The sequence below is a fragment of the Coffea arabica genome, chromosome 10c, assembly GCF_036785885.1.
Source record: "Coffea arabica cultivar ET-39 chromosome 10c, Coffea Arabica ET-39 HiFi, whole genome shotgun sequence".
Taxonomy (NCBI): Eukaryota; Viridiplantae; Streptophyta; class Magnoliopsida; order Gentianales; family Rubiaceae; genus Coffea; species Coffea arabica.
The window spans coordinates 50,132,941-50,152,649 of record NC_092329.1 but is presented as its reverse complement, the minus strand read 5'-3'; the positions used below and the strand labels follow the sequence as shown (position 1 = coordinate 50,152,649).

The 19,709-nt window shown below is 34.1% G+C and overlaps 3 protein-coding genes and 1 long non-coding RNA gene across 4 annotated transcripts; 2 read left to right on the top strand and 2 right to left on the bottom strand.

Annotated features, from left to right (window-relative positions):
• Window positions 1-4,760: 4,760 nt before the first annotated feature.
• LOC113714910 (eukaryotic translation initiation factor 3 subunit I-like) lies at window positions 4,761-9,203 on the bottom strand. The gene is made up of 8 exons (XM_027239048.2): window positions 8,867-9,203; window positions 8,028-8,243; window positions 7,170-7,297; window positions 6,832-6,951; window positions 6,601-6,690; window positions 5,531-5,617; window positions 5,339-5,418; window positions 4,761-5,041 (listed from the first exon to the last, which is right to left on the bottom strand). The coding sequence occupies exons 1-8, from the start codon at window positions 9,048-9,050 to the stop codon at window positions 4,966-4,968; spliced, it is 981 nt and encodes a 326-aa protein (XP_027094849.1). The 5' UTR covers window positions 9,051-9,203; the 3' UTR covers window positions 4,761-4,965.
• Window positions 9,204-10,009: 806 nt separating this feature from the next.
• LOC140016250 (uncharacterized) lies at window positions 10,010-10,983 on the top strand. The gene is made up of 2 exons (XR_011822601.1): window positions 10,010-10,554; window positions 10,685-10,983. It is a non-coding gene; the product is annotated as an uncharacterized lncRNA (long non-coding RNA).
• A 182-nt stretch (window positions 10,984-11,165) lies between these two features.
• LOC113713799 (uncharacterized) lies at window positions 11,166-18,337 on the bottom strand. Its single transcript, XM_072069739.1, is given in 5 exon segments — window positions 11,166-14,166; window positions 14,308-14,495; window positions 14,758-14,850; window positions 15,389-15,645; window positions 15,648-18,337. Coding segments are annotated over 2 exon segments (2,259 nt in total). The 5' UTR covers window positions 17,794-18,337; the 3' UTR covers window positions 11,166-14,166; window positions 14,308-14,495; window positions 14,758-14,850; window positions 15,389-15,532.
• On the top strand, window positions 11,562-12,563 carry LOC113714191 (probable carboxylesterase 18). The gene has a single exon (XM_027237986.1). The coding sequence runs from the start codon at window positions 11,562-11,564 to the stop codon at window positions 12,561-12,563; it is 1,002 nt and encodes a 333-aa protein (XP_027093787.1).
• Window positions 18,338-19,709: the final 1,372 nt, after the last annotated feature.

Genomic DNA, 19,709 nt, shown 5'->3' with positions numbered 1-19,709 from the left:
TTTAAAAACAAATAAATTTTTAAAATTGTAAATTCAAACAAATAAATTCATCTCAATTGTACCTAATTGGTAAAAATCTTAAATCCCACACAAACCACAACCATATTCTAAAATTAAACAAAATGCATTGGAACTTTTGAAATTAAACAAAATCTAATAGAACTACAAAAGGAAACAGCGATCTTTGAGTTTGAAGATGAGAAATATAGAGAGTTTTGGTTACTCTTTTAGAAATTACAGTTGAGAATAAAAGATTCTTCTATTAAGTTTTATTATGTTTAAAACTTTAAGTTCAATTTTTTTTTTTAAAGGATGGGAAAAATGAAAAAATCGCAGTTCACGGTTGAATCCGGGTTGAATGATCTGACCAATTTTTTTGCTGTTTTAACTTTTTTTTATAAAACGTCAACACTAGTAATAAACCGGATCGAAGACTTGGCCAGTTTGCGATCTGACCAATCGAACCGTCGATCCGGTCTGATTTTCAAAACGTTGCTTTAAATTACAAATGTTTAAAAGAGTTTTGTTATTGACATATCATTTTACCATTAGGATGGTGGGACAAAAATTTTTGTCACTTACAAGAAAATATACACTATTTGTAGGATAGTAAACTCATACCTTTTAAGATTTCTTTTAGTAGGTGAGATATGGATATTCGATTTCAAATTTTCAACAATGTTCTAGTGAAATTTCATTAATTTGTATGCATAAATTTGCTGAAAGTACAAGGCTCAAGAATATCAAACACAGTGATCACTAGAGTATATTAGTGGTATAGAGAAATAAGAATTTTCACATTGATAGAATTCTATTGACTTGTTAAGGTAAAAGCTCTGTAACAAACACGTCGTTAAATTGGAAACAATCATGTTTGTTTTAATATAAACATAAAATAAGTGTTTAGGCTAAAGGTAGAATATAAATATTGTTCTTTTCCTTCCATTGAACCAATGGTTCTTTACTCCTCTTAACTCAATAAACAAGCCCCCTTATTTTATGTTTTACAACAAAAGTGCCCCTCTTATTTTAATTATTATTTTATTTCTTTTTTCTTTTTGTCTACTTGTCCTTTTTCTTCATATATATTTTAACTTTTTTCCTTTCTCTCGTATGACCAATTACTTTATTCTTTTTGCTGTTATTATCTATATATTAATTTTTGATCTTCTTAAACTTAATCTTTTATTTATTTCTATCTTTTTTAAAATTTTTGTTATTGGAAGTAATAATTATCATAAAATATATGCTACAACAAAGTATATACTATCTATGCACATAGACTATTTCATATATTATTTAAATCAATGCATTTAGAATTTAAAATAAATTGATTTTTAATAAAAAAAATAACAAATTCAATGATAATAACATAGTGATTAATCAACTATGTCTAAAAAAATAATAAAAATATTAAGTACTTTATTTTTATGTGATATATATTTAAGTATTAAGTAAATTAAAGTTCTAGTTTGGTAATATCTTTTTAAATATTCAAATTGCTAGTAATATATACTTTTTTAATTATGAAAAGTACATATTAGTTTTATACACTATATAGTTTACCTTGAAATTTTCTAATAGTGTAAACAAATAAAACAAGAATAAATTATAAGTAAAAAATAATTATAATAAGCTTACAAATGAGTAATACTAATAGGAAAGTGAAACAAAATAGTGGCATAAGAGAAGTGAAAAAAAAAAAAGAAATGGTAAAAGAAGTAAAAATAAAAAAATAAAAGAAAGTAGTGGAAAAGGAAAAATAAGGGAATTAATAAACAAAAAAGAAATAAAATAAAATAATAAGGGCAATTTTGTTTTAAAATATCAAATAGAGCGCAAAGTGCTTATTTAATGGGAAATGTACTTGTACTTTGTAGTTTTGTATGTTTATAGATTTCATGGGAAAATAATTTAGATTAAAGCCATTTTGAATATATGATGGGTAATTTGGTTGGAACCCATTCCTTAATTCAATGGAATTATTATTTGATAGAAAATTTCATGAATTAATCTTTCATCATGGGGGTGTGAATAGCTCCCTTATAAAGGATTTTATAGTTTCTGTGGCGTTTAAGGGGCATCTTATGTATCCAAATTGGATTTACGTTCAAGTGAAATCAAACCCATTCATAATTCTAAATGAACTACCATTTGATTGAGAAATTTTCACTTTCTTTTCCTTTAAAAAAAAATTCATAAAGTCCCAGTGATGGGTGGAATTTTCCCTAATGACCTTTGAGAGAATCAAACTTATGAAGCTTGTGTGATTATTGTCATTTAGATAATCTTATTAAATCACAGGTGACTTCACCTAGATTTATTTCCGTTCGAGGGAAATATTTTGAATTCTCTAAGAATTACAAATTTTTATGATCTGAGAATTGATTTCAACACCAAATTGACATTCATTCCATTCCATCCATTGTTACTTGAAAAAGATCATTTCAAAGGTCGAATTTACAAATGAATGCTATGATAATTCTATACATTTACCAAACAAAATAAAGGATCCAAGATTTTCAATTCTATGGAACCAGAAGCAACCTTAGTTTCAGAATTTCGATAAAATTTAAATCTTGCGGCAGCTTCACTGGCTTTAGGTTGCTTCTTCTCTCCAAATTTCGATAAAATCTTGTGGTAGCTTGACAAGTTCCAGTAGTACACACTTCAAAGGTCTTTTGCCACTAAGCCGGCCGGGAAGTCAATGACTGTAAATCTCTGCTACGTTCATATTGATTCGATATACATTTGCTGCTCGATTGACCAAAATAAAATCCAGAGGTTGAACAATGGCTAGCATATTTGACTTGTACGGTACTATTATACAACGAAAACTAAGGTGGCGTTTGGTTCGCACGTCGGAATCGGATTCGGATTCGGAATCGGATATTCTGGATTTGGAATGAGGTCATTCATTCCAATATATTTGTTTGGTTCAAGTACCTGGAATGTGTATCGTAACTATAGTTGATGTTTGGTTCGTCGACTCTTTCGGAATGGAATATAATAAATATATTATAAACCACATCGTAAATGATAATTATTGGCTCTTTGTAAATAAGATATAAGAAATTTTCACTAATTAAATATATTAGTATAAATGTATTAGTAAATATATTAGTATAAATGTATTAGTAAATTTAGATAATAATACTATCATTATAAGTTTGTAACTAATTAAATTAAATATTATATATATAATTAAATATAAATATATAATTATATAATATATACAAATATTAATTATACTAATATTTTATATAAATATAATATATATTACATATTAAATATAGTTATTATTATATATTATTATATTTAAAATAATAATTATTATAATTATATAACTTATTAATATTACATACATGTATATATTATAATTATATGCACATATAATATACATTTATAAATATACATATATATTATAAATATAATATTAATAAATTTATAATATATATTATATAAGTATAATTATATTTAACTAAATAATTATAATATATAATTATATAATACAATAACATCATTATTATAAGTTTGTAACTAATTAAATTAAATGTTATATATATAATTAATTATAATTATACAAACGCTATAAAATAAATACATAATTGTAATTATATAATATATAAATATTAATTGTGCTCATATTTTATATAAGTATAATGCATATTAATATTAGATATAGTAATTATTATATATTATTGTATTTAAAATAATAAATATAAATATAAATATAATTATATAATTTATTAATATTATATACATGTGTATATTATAATCATATGCACATATAATATACATTTATAAATATACATATATATTATAAATATATTATTACATAATATTAATAAATTTATATATATTATATAAATATAATTATATTTAACTGAATAATTATAATATATATTTATATAATGTACTAATATTATAATTATAATATATTATATATATGTACATAATTATAATTATATAATATATAAATATTAATTGTACTCATATTTTATATAAGTATAATGCATATTAATATTATATATAGTAATTATTATATATTATTGTATTTAAAATAATAAATATAAATATAAATATAATTATATAATTTATTAATATTATATACATGTGTATATTATAATCATATGCACATATAATATGCATTTATAAATATACATATATATTATAAATATATTATTACATAATATTAATAAATTTATGTATATATTATATAAATATAATTATATTTAACTAAATAATTATAATATATATTTATATAATTTACTAATATTATAATTATAATATATTATATATATGTATATATTATAATATATAATATATATAATATATATAAATATTAATTATATCATTGTATAATTATAATATGTAATTGGACTTGTTTCTTGGAATCAAACTTGGGAATCGGACAAAACCCACCAAAATACTTGGGAATGGAGAAACACCAAATTTTTAGATATCATTCCAAGATTTCAATTCCCATTCCAGTGAACCAAACACCATTTATGGGGTTCATTCCATTCCGCGAATCCGATACCCTCTTACCAAACGCCCCCTAAGACTTTATTAACATTATTTGGGAAATTAATCAATTTGTCCTATTTTCCTTAGTTAATTTTTACTATAAATCTATTGGCATTTCACAATGTGATGCCCGCTCCACTTAATACCAATCCTTCTCTGACAAGCAACTCTTTCTTACAAACAGAGGATAGAAATAACATAACCTACACTCGAGACCAAAAAAAAAAGAGTTATCCGAAACCGCAAAACAGTTCTCTATAGCTTCTCCTTTTTCTTTTTAGGCACAGTTTCCTCAAGTTGTAAAATAAGATTAATCACGAATACAGGGCTTCCATAGACTAGAGCGTTTTAAGTAAGATCCACAAGCAAAATTGTTGGCCATTAGACTACAAGAGCTGTTGGAGAAAGGAGATCCCTTAATTTGACGATTCTAGTCTAGATCTTGATGTTGAAGTAGTCCGGATCAAAGTGATGCAGTCTCACATACCCATCTTCACCTCCACTTGCGAAACTGCAGAAGAAAGAATAAACACCGATCTGCATTATTAGTCTGTAGTAATCAAAAGCTTTTACCAAAGTAATCGAACAAGCAGGCTGAATACCCAAAAACTGTAGCACTGAAACATTTCATAGCATGAACAGAAATGCAACAGTGTATATCCAAGTTGTAGAACCAAAAACTGAAAATTTGAAGCTTCACAAGCTCTGGCACATGCCTACTTTTCTTTAGAAATCCAAATACCAAAATTTAGCAACCACCAATCAATTCCAATTGTAACATAAATGATTGTACAAAGCAAGATATTACCTTTTTCCGTCAGGATTGAATGCCAAGGCGTTGATTGGCCCAAAGTGACCTTTAACACCTCCAATCTCTTCTTGAAGAACCTGACCAAGCACGCCATGAGGGATACAAATTAAACACAAGATAACAGATTCAACTATTATGAGGGACCTAAAAGCTGCATATCATCTCTCTCATTCCAAGAAAATTATCTACCTTGTCATAGAATTTTGCCTCAAACTTTCCAGCACGATGGTCAGTGGTAGTAACAGCTGATGCATCCTGACCACCTCCAAGAACCACCTGCAATCAACACAGCAGGAAAGCACAAATATGAGAAATTAAATTAATGACAATCATAAAATCAGTTCGACCAACTAACAGGAAGATAATCATGCCAGAATCTCTATTTTCTACTAGACATTACAGAAATTTTAAGGTTATTCCCATCCAAACTAACAGAGCAGGCACATGTTATGATATGGTTCCTCAATGGAACACGTCTAAATAGTTAAGCAGTTTGGAATTTCTGTAAAATTCATTCAATCAATCTCGTAACCACATTGACCACAGCTAAAGCGTCATTCCCTCAACGAATTGGCTAGAGGTGATTAACCCCAAAGATACCAAGGGATGTATACTGGTTCTTTAAATTAAAAAATTTGTCTGCTCATCACAAAATTATATAGAAGTTATAGAAAGGAAAACCAAAACCGAAATGAATTCACTGACACCCAGACTTATTATATTATATCTAAAAAACCCACCAATTAAAGATTTCATCAGCTATGAAATATATGACCAAACATCATCAAATTCCAATGCAAGAATCAAGACACTACTTACTATCATTATAATAAAAAATTACCATAAATCAGTCACATTGGCAGCATAAGGAAACTAAAAATAAACACCTGATGGATGAATTGCAATACTGATGATCTAACATCAGAAAGTACACAAGGAATGGCTAATAAATTGTGCTACTGAATTTCCAATCAAAAATTTCAAGAAAAGTTGACAAGAAACCATTTAAAAGATGCACCAACTCAATAAAGAACACATAAGTACGAAAGTAAGCTGATATACATAAAGACCTTCTGCACATTTTGTTAATCAATAAATGCTATTTGATCCATCTTACCTACAAATACTCTATCCACAGAACAACCAAGAAGCAAACTTACTTAGTGCATCAATAAATGTAAAAAACAATTACAGATGAGTGTAAAAAGCAATTACAGATGAGTGTAAAAAGCAATTACAGATGTTCCACCAGTACATACATGATCAAGAAGCGGAGACATTGCAACTGCATTCACAGGACGTTCAGTTGTATAGGTCTTCAGAAGTGTCAATGTTCTCATATCCCACAGCTAACGAAAAAGATTAACAACAAACAAATAAGACAAAAAAGAAATAATAAACTACAGATGGTAGAGGGAAAAGGAAGAGAAGGGGATCATCCAAAAGAAAGAGAAAAGAAAAAAGAAACCAAAGATGACAAAGAAGTATACTTTAGCTGACTTATCAAGAGAACCACTGATGAAATGCGTCGCATCATTGGATTTTGAAAGTGATGTTATGCCTTTTTTGTGACCAGCCTCCTTGTCAGACTCTTTGAGTAATTTCCCAGTCTGATATTAAAAAAATTTAAGGACCAAAAAAAAAAAAGTAAGAGAAGACTAACTTCCATCCATGCCTAAATGATGTACAAGAATCTAAATAAAAAACAGAGACATGAAGCAGCAAAATAGTGTAAAACAAATATGCTACGGTAAACCCAATGATGCACACAAAAGATCTTTGTGACAGAGTGACTAAAAGCTAGAAAAGTCAAACAAGAAAGTGTAACCTCAGAATCCCAGATACGTATTACAGAATCTTCACCACCACTTATGATAGTCTTGTTCAAAGGTCCCCAAACAGCCCTGTTAATTCTTCCCTGAGGTCCTTTGAGTACAAGAATAGATTCACCGGACTCTGCGAAATGAATGATGTCAGAACTTTTGGCAAACAACTAGTTAGTCAAGAAATTAGAGCAATTAAGGGATTTTTTTTTGGGTGGGGGAGGGTGAGGGCATTTTACATGATTACTACAAGGAAAACATAATAAAGAGAAACCATCAAAAAGCTGCAACTGGCTTTATGAGCACAAAAAACAGCAAGAAAACTCGGGGCAAATTTGTCAGTGCATGTGGGTCCATGGATGCACAAACTGATGCTTCACATCATAATGATGAAGCATAAAACCATTCTATGTTTCTCGGATCCAGGTAGAGGAGTCCTGTGGACATGGGTAATATAGAGCAAATGAAGAGTCTGACACAGGTATGGCGGGACAAAGTGAAGAGTCCGAGTAACATAAAACCCATTACAATCCAGTAAATCAACACATCTACAAGCAAAATAAATAATGTGATGGAAGAAGGAAATTGGAGATAACACGGAATCCGGATTAAAGAACGATACAATTCTTTAAAGTCCAAAATTAGTCAATGTGTAAACAATTAAATTGTTTTCCTGCTCTTTTCTTTCTGGTACACATAGCATCATAGAAATGGTGATTAAGTCATCCCTTCAGATTGAAAAACAGAACAGACATGTTCAAACCAGAATATAAGTACAGGACCCAGATAAGATTCCGAATAAAAAAAGTACCAAGTATAAGATCATCATTTGCAAGTAACAACAAAAGAACACATCAACTCACGGTCAGCAGGATCTCTGGCAATTCGTTTCACTTGAATTGCAGAAGGCAATCCCATAAAGGGGTCAGTTGTTATGACAGCAAGTTTATCACCAACTCCAAAATCAACAGACCTAGTTGGTGAGTCGAAGTTGAAAGTGTACAGCTGAGTCCCTGTTTTAACATTCCAAAGTTTTGCTGTCTGATCCGCACTTCCAGTTAACAGCAAAGACGAATCCCCTAAACCAAAAATACCACATCAGTATAACCATTACCCCAAATTAAAGACCCATATTTACACTAACCCTCGACACAAAACTGTATATCTTAACATGTTAATGTAAGTTTTAATCTCCCCCGAACATTGCAAACCACATCTTTCAAAAATTTCTCTTAATGCGAAGTAGCTACATGCATTCGCGAGCGAGAAAATATAAAGTGCAGCAGCAGCACCACTGTGTTATATTGGATACGGAGATGGAACGGCCAGACTGATTTACTTGAAAAAAAATATAAATTGTTGAAAATTCATACATCGTGTATTTGTTTCAACATATTAGTTAGCTGCATTAGAAATAACAAGATTGGAAAAATTCCTTTTACGCATATTTCGACCAGGGGAGACAAGGGACTTTAAAATTCTCTACCTATATGTTTCATGGGAAAACAAAAACAACACCAGCATCAGCACACCAATATTCAGCTGAGAATTGAATTATAAGTAAAAGTGACACAAAAAAAAAAGGTTAAATGATTTCAATTACACTATAAACCTAAACAAAATTCATAATTAAACTAGAAAGAACACGAATTGATAACACAATGCGGCGGTCGGAGCTGGTCGGGAGGGGTGGGGGGCTTACTGGAGACATCGCAACACCAGACGGCGCCGTTGTGGCCACGATAAGTGCCGAGGCGTTCGCCATTGTCGGCGAACCAGACGGTTGGAGTATGATCCTTGGCGCACGAGAATAGAAGGTCGCCGTCTCTGTTGTACTTCAAAAATGTCAGCGGCCTCTCATGGCCTTTCATCAGTATCGGCCTCATCAGTATACGGCAAAACTTACTAGATTATGATTGTGATTTGGTGAACGACAAAACTGTGGTTTAACAAAGGAAAAAAGAAGAAGAAGAAGAACAAAGGAAACAAAAACCCTAGTTGGTTCTGGTAACAGAAAGAGACTTGGACCCGATTCGTTTGTACTACTCTTACTGGTATTACTGTTTTAGCCTTTAGGAAGGTGGAACGGGCCGTAGCCCAATTATAAAAGTAGGCCCCTATCCTTCTTTTGTTTACTGCTGGCCTGGGCCTGTAACTCTATTGTACATCTGTTATTCGTGAATGCTTGATACATTAATTAGGTGTGTTTTGTATGAACAGTTATTTAGGAAAAAAAAGAGAAAGAGAGAGAGAGAGAGAGCCAAATCATTTTTGTTTTGTTTTTCAAGATAGACTAAAAAGTACAGACGAAACCCAAAGATAATTTGTAAAAAATACAGCATTATTAGTTGGAAGTAGTTACCTAATTAAGATTATTTAGTCATAATCTTTGATTCATTGACGACTAAACGATGCATGATGTGAAGCAGATAGAAGTAGTGAGTTGAGCTCGAGCTTCAATATTTTGCACTCGAAAGCTCGACGAGCCTAATCGAGCTTTTTATAATATATATTTTAATTTGTATTCTTGTGAAATGTCAATAATATTCTTTATTTAAAATTATATGTAAAATATTAATTTTTATTACGTGAAATTGATTAGGCTTGATTGAACTCGAATAGGTTCGATTGAACTTGATTTGAATTGATTAGATTTAATTAAACTCGAACTCGAGTTCGAGCTCGAGTAACGTAAATTGATGTCGAATTCGAAAAACTCGACGAGCTCGATCTCGATCTTTATCTCGAGCTTAGTTATTTTACCTGCACTACTCGAGCTCGACTCGACTCGAACGCACCTCTAGATGCAAGTGCAAGACAGGTCAAATCATTCGATAGAGATGAGTAAGTAATGAATGCAAAAATTGTGAAAGATTTGGAACCCGTCTAGTGTGAATGATGTTAAGTGAACGACTTTTGATTTTTGAACAGCAAAAATTCACCTACACACAAATTTGCTCTGGCTGTATATGTGTGTATATATATATGTGCCATGCCAATTCCAACACAGGTCAGAAATCATAGACTACTCCAGGATTACCTACCAAGACGAAAAAAAGAAAATCATGGAGGGAACCGGAAAACATGCAGTAACTGTGATGGTGATGATGATGGCTTTGTTATTATGGGGCTGCTTGATGATGATGAGCGGAGCCGAAGCACATATAGAAAAGGGAGGCTGCTTAGAAGGTTGCTTGGAGGGTTGCAAACACAGTGGGATCAGTCCTTTGAGGTGCTTAAAGTATTGCGCAAAGCACTGTGGTTCTCTTTCTCCATCCTTTGCTGCCGGCGGCCACAAGCAGCAGCGGCCAGCACCACCACCCCCACCCGCTGGCCACCATTATTGCAACCTTGGATGCATGTTCCAGAAATGCTCCAAATTCCACGATGGTACGTAGGGATCTTTGATTAATTAATTCCCTGTTCAAACTCTGATCACCTCCGCAAGTTGTAACATATACATATATGTATAATTAACGGATACTGCAATGCAATATTGCTTTTCAATCTTAATTTGCAGACGAAGCCAAGGAAGAAGCCTGTGCATTAGACTGCAAAAACCATGTCTGCAAGCCCGCAAATTCTTGATTACGGAGTGCGTCAAAGTACCCTACAGACGCACCAATCATTAGGAAGAGCTGGAACTCAATCAGTTCATAAGATATATATTCCCTTTATGTGATGAATAAGAGCCAATTCAGTTGTTGTGACATCAGTTTCTTTATTTCGATCGGCACTTCTCTCTCTGAGATATTGCTACAGAAGTGCTTTCTAAGTACTCCATAAATTAAATATGTTTCAGCTTCTGCCTGATCATAATCTTCGTTTTTTTTTCTTTCTTTTGGTTGTGTTTTTCTGGGTAAAACCACCTGAAAGGATGGAACTACAAATTTAAAATGTGAGCCATTGCTTGAACTCGTGTCGCGGTATAAACAGGGAATCTGTACACAATCAAAGATTCACGGAAAAGCAGAGGAAAGGAAACAAACGACGGGCGTACGGACATGCAATGTCAAAATTATAACGAGACGTGCAATGTCATTTTTCAAGTTGGAATTACTACTAGAGTTCCAACTTCCAATAAGTAAACAACAAGAGTTGGATTCTTTTCAATTATTTGCAGCCGCACTGTCCATCCAGATGCAACAAATACAATTAGAGTTCTTTACTTCCTTTATTGTTTCCATTCCAATGATTCAACTTTTAGTAATTTAGGTTGGCATCTGATGTCCGGCAGGATTTAATAACGTTCTTTCTGTTGGCTTCTTCATTGCTAGTCTGCTTAGCAAATAACGTTCACCATGAAGCAATAAAAGCCCATCTGAGTCTCACAAACATACTACCAAATTGAGGCTTATATAGGTCACATACCATACCAGGACGCCAAAACCACAGCAATGGAACCGCATCTCCCCTTTAAGACCAGACTCCAAATCTCCATCGGCACTTTTGCTGCAAAATTATGTGTCCGCTCTGATGGCACCATCAACCGCCATCTCTTCAGCCTCCTCGACCAAAAAGTTATAGCTCCCACTACCAAAGTCTTCAATGACGTACCTGTCTCCTCCTCTGACATCTCCGTCGACCCCTCTCGCAACCTCTGGTTCCGCCTCTTCGTCCCAGACACCAAATCCTCAGCTGAAACATTATTGCCACTCATTGTCTATTTCCATGGAGGTGGATTCACATATTTTGGTCCGGACTCCAGGAGCTTTGACGCTCTCTGTTGCAACCTAGCAGCTCAGATTCCCGCAACCATTGTATCTGTTAACTATCGCCTTGCCCCAGAACACCGATTCCCTTGTGCTTATGATGATGGTTTTGACACCCTCAAGTATATAGAAGCACAAAATTATGCTGTTTTGCCCTCCAAAACTGACCTGAGCAAATGCTTCATAGCCGGAGACAGTGCTGGAGGAAACATAGCCCACCATGTAACACACAGGGCCTGCAAAGACTCTCACCAGTTTAAGAAAATAAAGATTGTTGGGCTGCTAGCCATGCAACCACTTTTTGGTGGAGAAGAGCGCACCGCATCAGAACTGAGGCTCACAAGAGTGCCTTTCCTCAATATCGAGAGCACAGACAGGATGTGGAGGAATTTCTTGCCCGAAGGTGCTGATAGAAACCATAAAGCAGCCAATGTTTTCAGAGATGGACCAAATTTTAAAGCAGCAGACACAGTGCCAGAGGATTTTCCAAGCTCGCTGGTATTTGTTGCAGGGTTTGATCCACTGCAGGATTGGCAGAAAAGGTATTGTGTGGGGTTGAGGAGGTGTGGAAAGGAAGTTTGGTTGGTTGAATATCCTAATGGTATTCATGGTTTCTATAACTTTCCAGAGCTGCCTGAGTCTGCACTAATTGTCAAGGAAGTGAGACAGTTCATTCAGGAGAAATGAAAACTTTCAACCAAGCAAGAAATAAGCTAAGTAGCAAACTTTGCATTGATGGGTAAGATACACAAATTTTCAGTACCCAGAAATTACAACTATATATCATGCTCAGAGAACTACAAGCAGAACATTTTATATATCTGTTATGCTGTTGTCAACACTTTTCGTTCTTTATGAAGTACAAACACATTTGTGTACTTGATTAAAACAGTTTCAGTAATTTTGGTTAGCCAGTGCCAATAGAGAAGTCCAATGATAATGAAGATTCATATATCTCTTGATCATTATAATTTGCTTCAAATCATCCTAATCAATGAAGCAAAAGAAATTTCAAAAATATAATGTTTTATATGTTATATATGCCATGTAAAACTCAGATTTTTAAGAAATATGAAATTGTTAATGTAGTAGGCCAAACTAGAATAGCTTCTCAGTGCCAACATTCAAACATCCACATTCTTGAAGGATGCCTAACTACAAAACTATATTGACGATGACATTATTCTCATTGCTCACAACTAGAAACATACATAAATCTAGATTGTTTTTCTTTTGATCTCTTTTGTACATTATGTCTCCACCTCTTCACATGGATGTCTAGTTAAATTTGATAGTTTGCATCATCTTGCACACCACTATGGATCATATCTGATGAACTTCAGTTAGCAATCCAAAGCCTCCTGGCACAGTATAGCATCATGTGATCTGCTCTCTAACTGAATGCAGAATGGAAATTGGCAAGTTGGCAATGATGTTCCCAGTGGAAGTTGAGAAGCATTCAGGAAAAGATAAGAAAAACTAATTGCAACTCAATTACTGTCACTAATTTGCATGATCTGGGGAGAGATGATCAGAGCCAAGAGCCGAAAGAGATATACATATTGAACTGCAATACCAGTTGATCATAAACACCATACTCAGGTCATCAAATTTCTGCCGAGTCTCAGGTAGTCATTGAAAAACTCAAACAACAAAATCTGACCTATTGCCAACATTAATTCACCAGAACTGCAATAAGAAAGTGTGCACACAAATTTTTGTTGTTGACATAGTAGAATCATCGAGTTTCTTGTACTAAAATGAAAACTATGGCAAAACTATAACGTTGCGAAGATCAAATACTACGTATACACAGTTAATAGTAGAGTGTTAAGAAGGTCAAAGAACAACCTTCTCACACTAGTCTTCCCTCCCATTTCATCAGAATGATATGTTACTTCCTTATGTAAACATCTATCAATAAATTTGCATTAAAAAAAATTCTAGACACGCAGAAGAAGTCGATAGTATTAGTAATATTACAGAAGGTAATCAACTTCAAAGTGGAGCACCTTTTAACTAAGATAACTATCATACATAGAAATACCACAAGTCATTCTTAATAAATGCATTCATTTACATCAGGTAGTTGAATTACTATCCAGACATACACATTTAGAAGTTGACATTTGTGTCAAGACTGAACAAAAGAGTTCATATTTCATAATTACGCTGAATTGTTATGTCAATAGGAAGTGACCTAAAGGCGTAACTACTAATCAAAGAGTTTTTGGTACCTGAAAGATTACAATATTCTTGTATTAAGCGGCTCTCTAAACAGGAATTTCTCCTGCATAATTTCCCAAAAGGAAAGTTTCAAACAATAATGCTATTATAATACAAAATGAACATGAAGAACTTCATATTGCAAAGTCCTTTAAAGATACAGAGCTTTACCAAGCCCTGAGAAACAGGGCTTCACATGTCTTACATTTAATCTGACATTCACCATGTTCTACACACTCTTATCTTTTGCTTCACGTGTCTTATATTTGTCTGTTCGTGCATATGGGGTCGAGATCTAGCGGCAGGTTGATTTTGATAGCCTCATTAGTCACTCGTCAATTTAGAGTTTGTGACTAGCTCCATCAGAATAATAATTCGTGTTGAATATGTGTCCTGTTTCAAGAAAATGCAATACAAATAAGAAATCAAATGTAGGCTCCTTTCCTAATTTGTCTTCAGATGTAAATGGAATATCAATTATGTGATGTAAACAGGTAACCTATTGTAGTATTTGTGGCTTATTGGGAGCTTGTTCTATTTTAGTATCATTTTCATAGATAGGTTTATGATAGTATGAGTTATCGAAACTAAAAGCAGTTAAAATATATATGGAGATGGAAAAAGTGCAAGTAAACGTGGAATTTACAGCACTTACAGATGTTAAATTTCCTGTGTACCAAACTTCTGAATTAGCTCATGACAGGATCATCCTCAGATGGTACCATACAACTCTACTCACATGTAGGATCTACATTCATGAGACAAGAAATGGGTCACCACGTAGTTAAATTTTAAAATTTGAAAGTAATCTAAGCATCTCCGAACTGCTTCATCTCATTTAATATGTACATCTATTTGTGCTCTAGATGAAGAACTTAAAAATACTATAAGAGTCACAAAGACGAGAAACATATTCAGATCTAAATTCACCAGAAGCTTTGCTCCATTATTAAATCTATCTGGCAGTTCTATCTACACAATTAAAATCAGCAAGAAATTTTAACAGACAATGAACGCAAAAGGGAAACAATTTTTTTTTAAATAAAGGGAAACAAATATAAATTATGAAAATACTTCACTGCATGAAAAGAGGATTTCAGGAGAAGAAAACGAGGAAGTGGCAAGGAGGTGGGGGCTGTCAACTATTTTCTGAAGCCTACTGCTTTTTCTGCAGTTGAAGTTTAAGCAGTAGCATTCAAGAGTTTCTTGCAATATAACATCCCCAGTATTGGATATTAGCACCAAATATCTTCCAAATAGTAAGTGCAAGATTATTAGAACAATACCTAAGCAAGTACCAATATCATCTTCATGCATGCAAAGCCAAGATAATTCTCAACGAGTACCAAAAAGAACCTGAACAAGTGAATTTGCAGAAGGGCATTTTGAAGTACCGCTAAAACTTTATTTGATGCATGTGATGAAATAAATCATCCAACATCAAGAAGAGCACACTCAATACTATTTAAACAGGAAAGCTCCATAATCTGTGTTGTTAAAATCTGTAATGCCCTATATATCTCTGCTGTTTTTGGCCTGAATAATTATCAGATTGAAAAACCAATATCTGGCGTTGATCCTCAATCCAGCTGCATCCCGGCTCCTTTTCAATGCCATTCTGATTCAAGAAATTTCTAACTCTATCGACCTCATCCCACCTCCCTGACTGAGCATAAATATTTGAGAGAAGCACTAGACTTGATGTTTTATGAGGTTCAATTTCAAAAAGCTTCCTAGCAGCAAAATCAGCAAGCATCACATTTTTATGCAAGCGACAAGCCCCAAGAAGAGCACCCCATATTCCTGCAGTGGCTTGGACCTTCATTTTCCTGATTAACTCAAAGGCTTCCTCTAACCTTCCTGCTCTGCCAAGCACATCGACCATGCAAGTATAATGTTCAGCCAAAGGTTCAATGCCATACTTCTGCGTCATGCAACTGAACAAGGTTAGACCTGCAGAAACTAAGCCTGCATGATTACATGCAGAAAGAACCCCAACAAAAGTAACTTGATCGGGAATGACAGCATATCCTTCCATTTCTTGGAAAAGTTTGCATGCCTCTATCCCATATCCATTTAGAGCATAGCCTGCTATCAAAGAATTCCAGGATACCACGTCAAGGTTATCAACATCACTGAATACATCTCTGGCACTCAAGATACTTCCACACTTGGCATACATCGTAATTAGAGCATTACTGACAACCATATCTTTCATATAACCATTTTTCACCACAATGTGATGAAGTTGCCGCCCAAATTGCTCAGCTGCAAGACTAGCACAGACCCTTAGGCCAGAAGCAAAAGTAGATTGATCAGGCTTCTTTCCATCACGAATCACGAGCAAAATATTCTTCAGTGCATCCATGTATAACCCATTTTGTGCATAACCTGAAATTACGGAATTCCAAGAAATTATATTCTTTTCCCCAATTTGCTCAAACATCTCAAGTGCTCTCTCCATTTTTCCTACTTGAGCATAGCCCGTAATCATGGTGTTCCAAGTATCTATTTTCTTTGGGGCCATATTTTGAAATAGATAGAAAGCTTCATCCATTCTTCCATGTTGAGCATATCCCGCAATCATCGTGTTCCAACAGACAGTGTCACGTTTCCTCATGCGATCAAAAATTTGACGGGCGTCATCGATCCTATTGTTCTGAATAAAGCCAAGCATCATGGCTGTTTGTGACCCTACATTTTCATAAGGCATTGTATCGAACAATTTCTTTGCTTCTTCAAGCTGACCAATTCGGACATGACCACTGATGATGGTAGTCCATGATATAGCATCCTTCTCTGGCATCTCATTAAATAATTCTACTGCCTTGTCAACCTTGCAATTCTGAATGCATGCAGCCAACGTCGCATTCCAAGCAACAACATTTCTCTCCGTCATGTTGTTAAAGAATCCCTCTGCCTCTGAAAGGTGGCCATGCCTTGCCAAGCCACTCAACATTGTGGCCCAAGAAACAACACTTGGATTGGGAATCCTTTCAAAAAACTCCCTAGCAGCATTCAAATCACCAGCTTGCGTGTACCCTTCTAATACCAAATTCCACGAAATCCAATCCTTTTCTTCCATCTCTTCAAAAAACTTAGCAGCCAAACACATTTGCCCGCTACGGGTATATCCCGAGAGCATTGTATTCCACGAAACCAAGTTCCTCACTGGCATTTCATTGAACAATTTCCTACCATCGCTGAGCATCCCATTCTTGACATACCCTGTAATCAGTGCATTCCAACACGCTGCACAACTCTTATCGGGCATCGAATCAAATACTCGTCTTGCTTTTTCTACGAAACCACTACGTGCATAACAAGTAATCATGAGACTGTAAGTAAAAGAGTCCCTTCGACGCATTTTATCAAATAATTCAGCTACTTCTTTAAAATAGTCATTATACAAGTAACCGCTCATCATTGTGTTCCAGGAAATCAAGTTCTTAAATGGCATTCGATTAAATAGAGCACAAGCCTCACTGAATCTTCCATTCTTAGCATAGGCGGAGATCATCGAGTTGTAAGTGACAGCGTTGGGCTGTGCTATTGCGTTGAATACTCTGACGGCCTCATCAATGTCACCTCTTTTGGCTAGTTGGGTTATCTTTAAATTCAGCTGAAAGACATCCTGTTGACCTCTTCTATTCAGATGACCTGCTACAGAATGCAGCCTTGCCTTCATCATATTAGCTCAATCAAGCGTAAAAAAGATCATCAGGCTTAGAGATATTCTGTTGTTTCTTGAGAGACACTGCTATTGCATCATTTGTGCTTTTGTGCGGAATCGCTCAGTTGAAGCCTGGGATGGCAGCGGGTCGCATGATGTTAGTGTTAAAAAAAAAAATCACTGCATACATTCAAAGCTATTAATATAAAAGATCATTAAGTGTCTGTGTAGAAAAGATTGCTACTATATGTGCGTGTATTTATGTCGAGTTTCAGGTTTTTAGGGTTCTCTTATCAAACTCTATCGGATTATCCATCGAAAACCTCTCATCAATATCAAATCCTAACGGATTACCCATCGATCGTCTAATCGAATTAATCATCGGACAAGTATCAAATTTTACCCTACCCATTGCCATCTCTACCTGAATATTGGGTATTGCGCTTTATTATTTTATTTTTGAATTGAGCATTAGTAATAACCACCCGCTTAGTTCTCACTTAGAAATAAAGATAGTAAACGTGTGCTTAATTGTATTCAGTTAGCATATAAAAACATCCCCCTCCAAAAAAAAAAAAGGGAGAAGAAGAAGAAGCTATCGCTTTGAAATGGATTGAGGTCAGAATCTCCCTGAGATCTTTCTTTCTTATTTTTGTATCTTAAATCTCATCCCTTCCTATTAGGAAAAATTTTTTTGAAAAAAAATAGCAAGTGCTTGTTTAGTTTGTACAAGCGATACGTTTTCGGTCCTGTCATGGCATAAAATTTGATTTTGTATGGTCCGAATCATGCTATACAAAGATTATTTATAAACATGTACAAAAGATTCTAAGACAAATTCAGATGATAAACTTCTCAACAGAGCATGCTCCCACGAAAGAATTTGTTGGTGATTTGGTGGCCGAAAGGTTGACCGTGAAACCACATTCAATGAAGAAGATTTGTGGTTTAGGGACACAGGGGGACTGTACCATTGAAGATGGAAAGTGTCGATGCGGCTGATAAAAAGGTTACGGAAATCACTGATGGTGATCAAGTCCACACACACAGGAACATGTTTTACACTACTGTTCCTCCTCCCGCGTCCAATAGGACAACAACCACGCCCAGTTCTTCAGTTGATAATTATTACTCGCGTTCATTAAGACTAGGAGGCAATAACGCGCTTCGCGCGATAGTAATGTAAAATGCCCATTCCATTTCTGAAGTAATAAAAATAACATTTTATTTAGAAATGTACATTTTTTAGTATATATATACCATGAGTCTAAAGGTTTGTTGATATTTCTTGGCTACGAACTTTCATAGATATTGTTAAATTTCTAAATTTAATGGAAGTGCTTTGGAACTTCCAAAGCCTGAATTTCTAAATTTGCTAAACTTTGCTAAACTTCCAAAGTCTGAAATGCAAATTTAAATTTCTAAATTTTTAATAGGAACTTCCAAACTCTGAAGTTTTGTTAATGCAAATATAATGGAGCATTTTTCTAAATTTAATATATACCAGCCATTTGTTTTTTGTAACCAAAGGTAGGATCAACTTTATTGCTAAACATCAATGTTTAATATGTAATGCCGTTGGAACATCCATTATGAAAGCTTCAATCGTTAAACAACAGTAGGAACTTGCTAAACATTAAATTTGTAGTGCTTTGGAAGCATTTTTCTAACCAGAACTTTTTTCCATTAAGAACATAAATACAACAAATGCCGTGCATTGCGTTGAAGCAGAATCAGCGTAAATCAGATGTGCCATCAAATGGAAAATGCAAACTGCCATGGAAACAACTTCTCTATTCCTTTGCGGTCAAGCACCAGCACAGCAAAGGGAGTCTTGGATTGTGGAATAAAAAGCAATATCTGGCCATTTTTTAGATCATGATCAATAACAAAACGGTTCCAGTTTTGATCAAAACATCTGCCGGTCATACCAA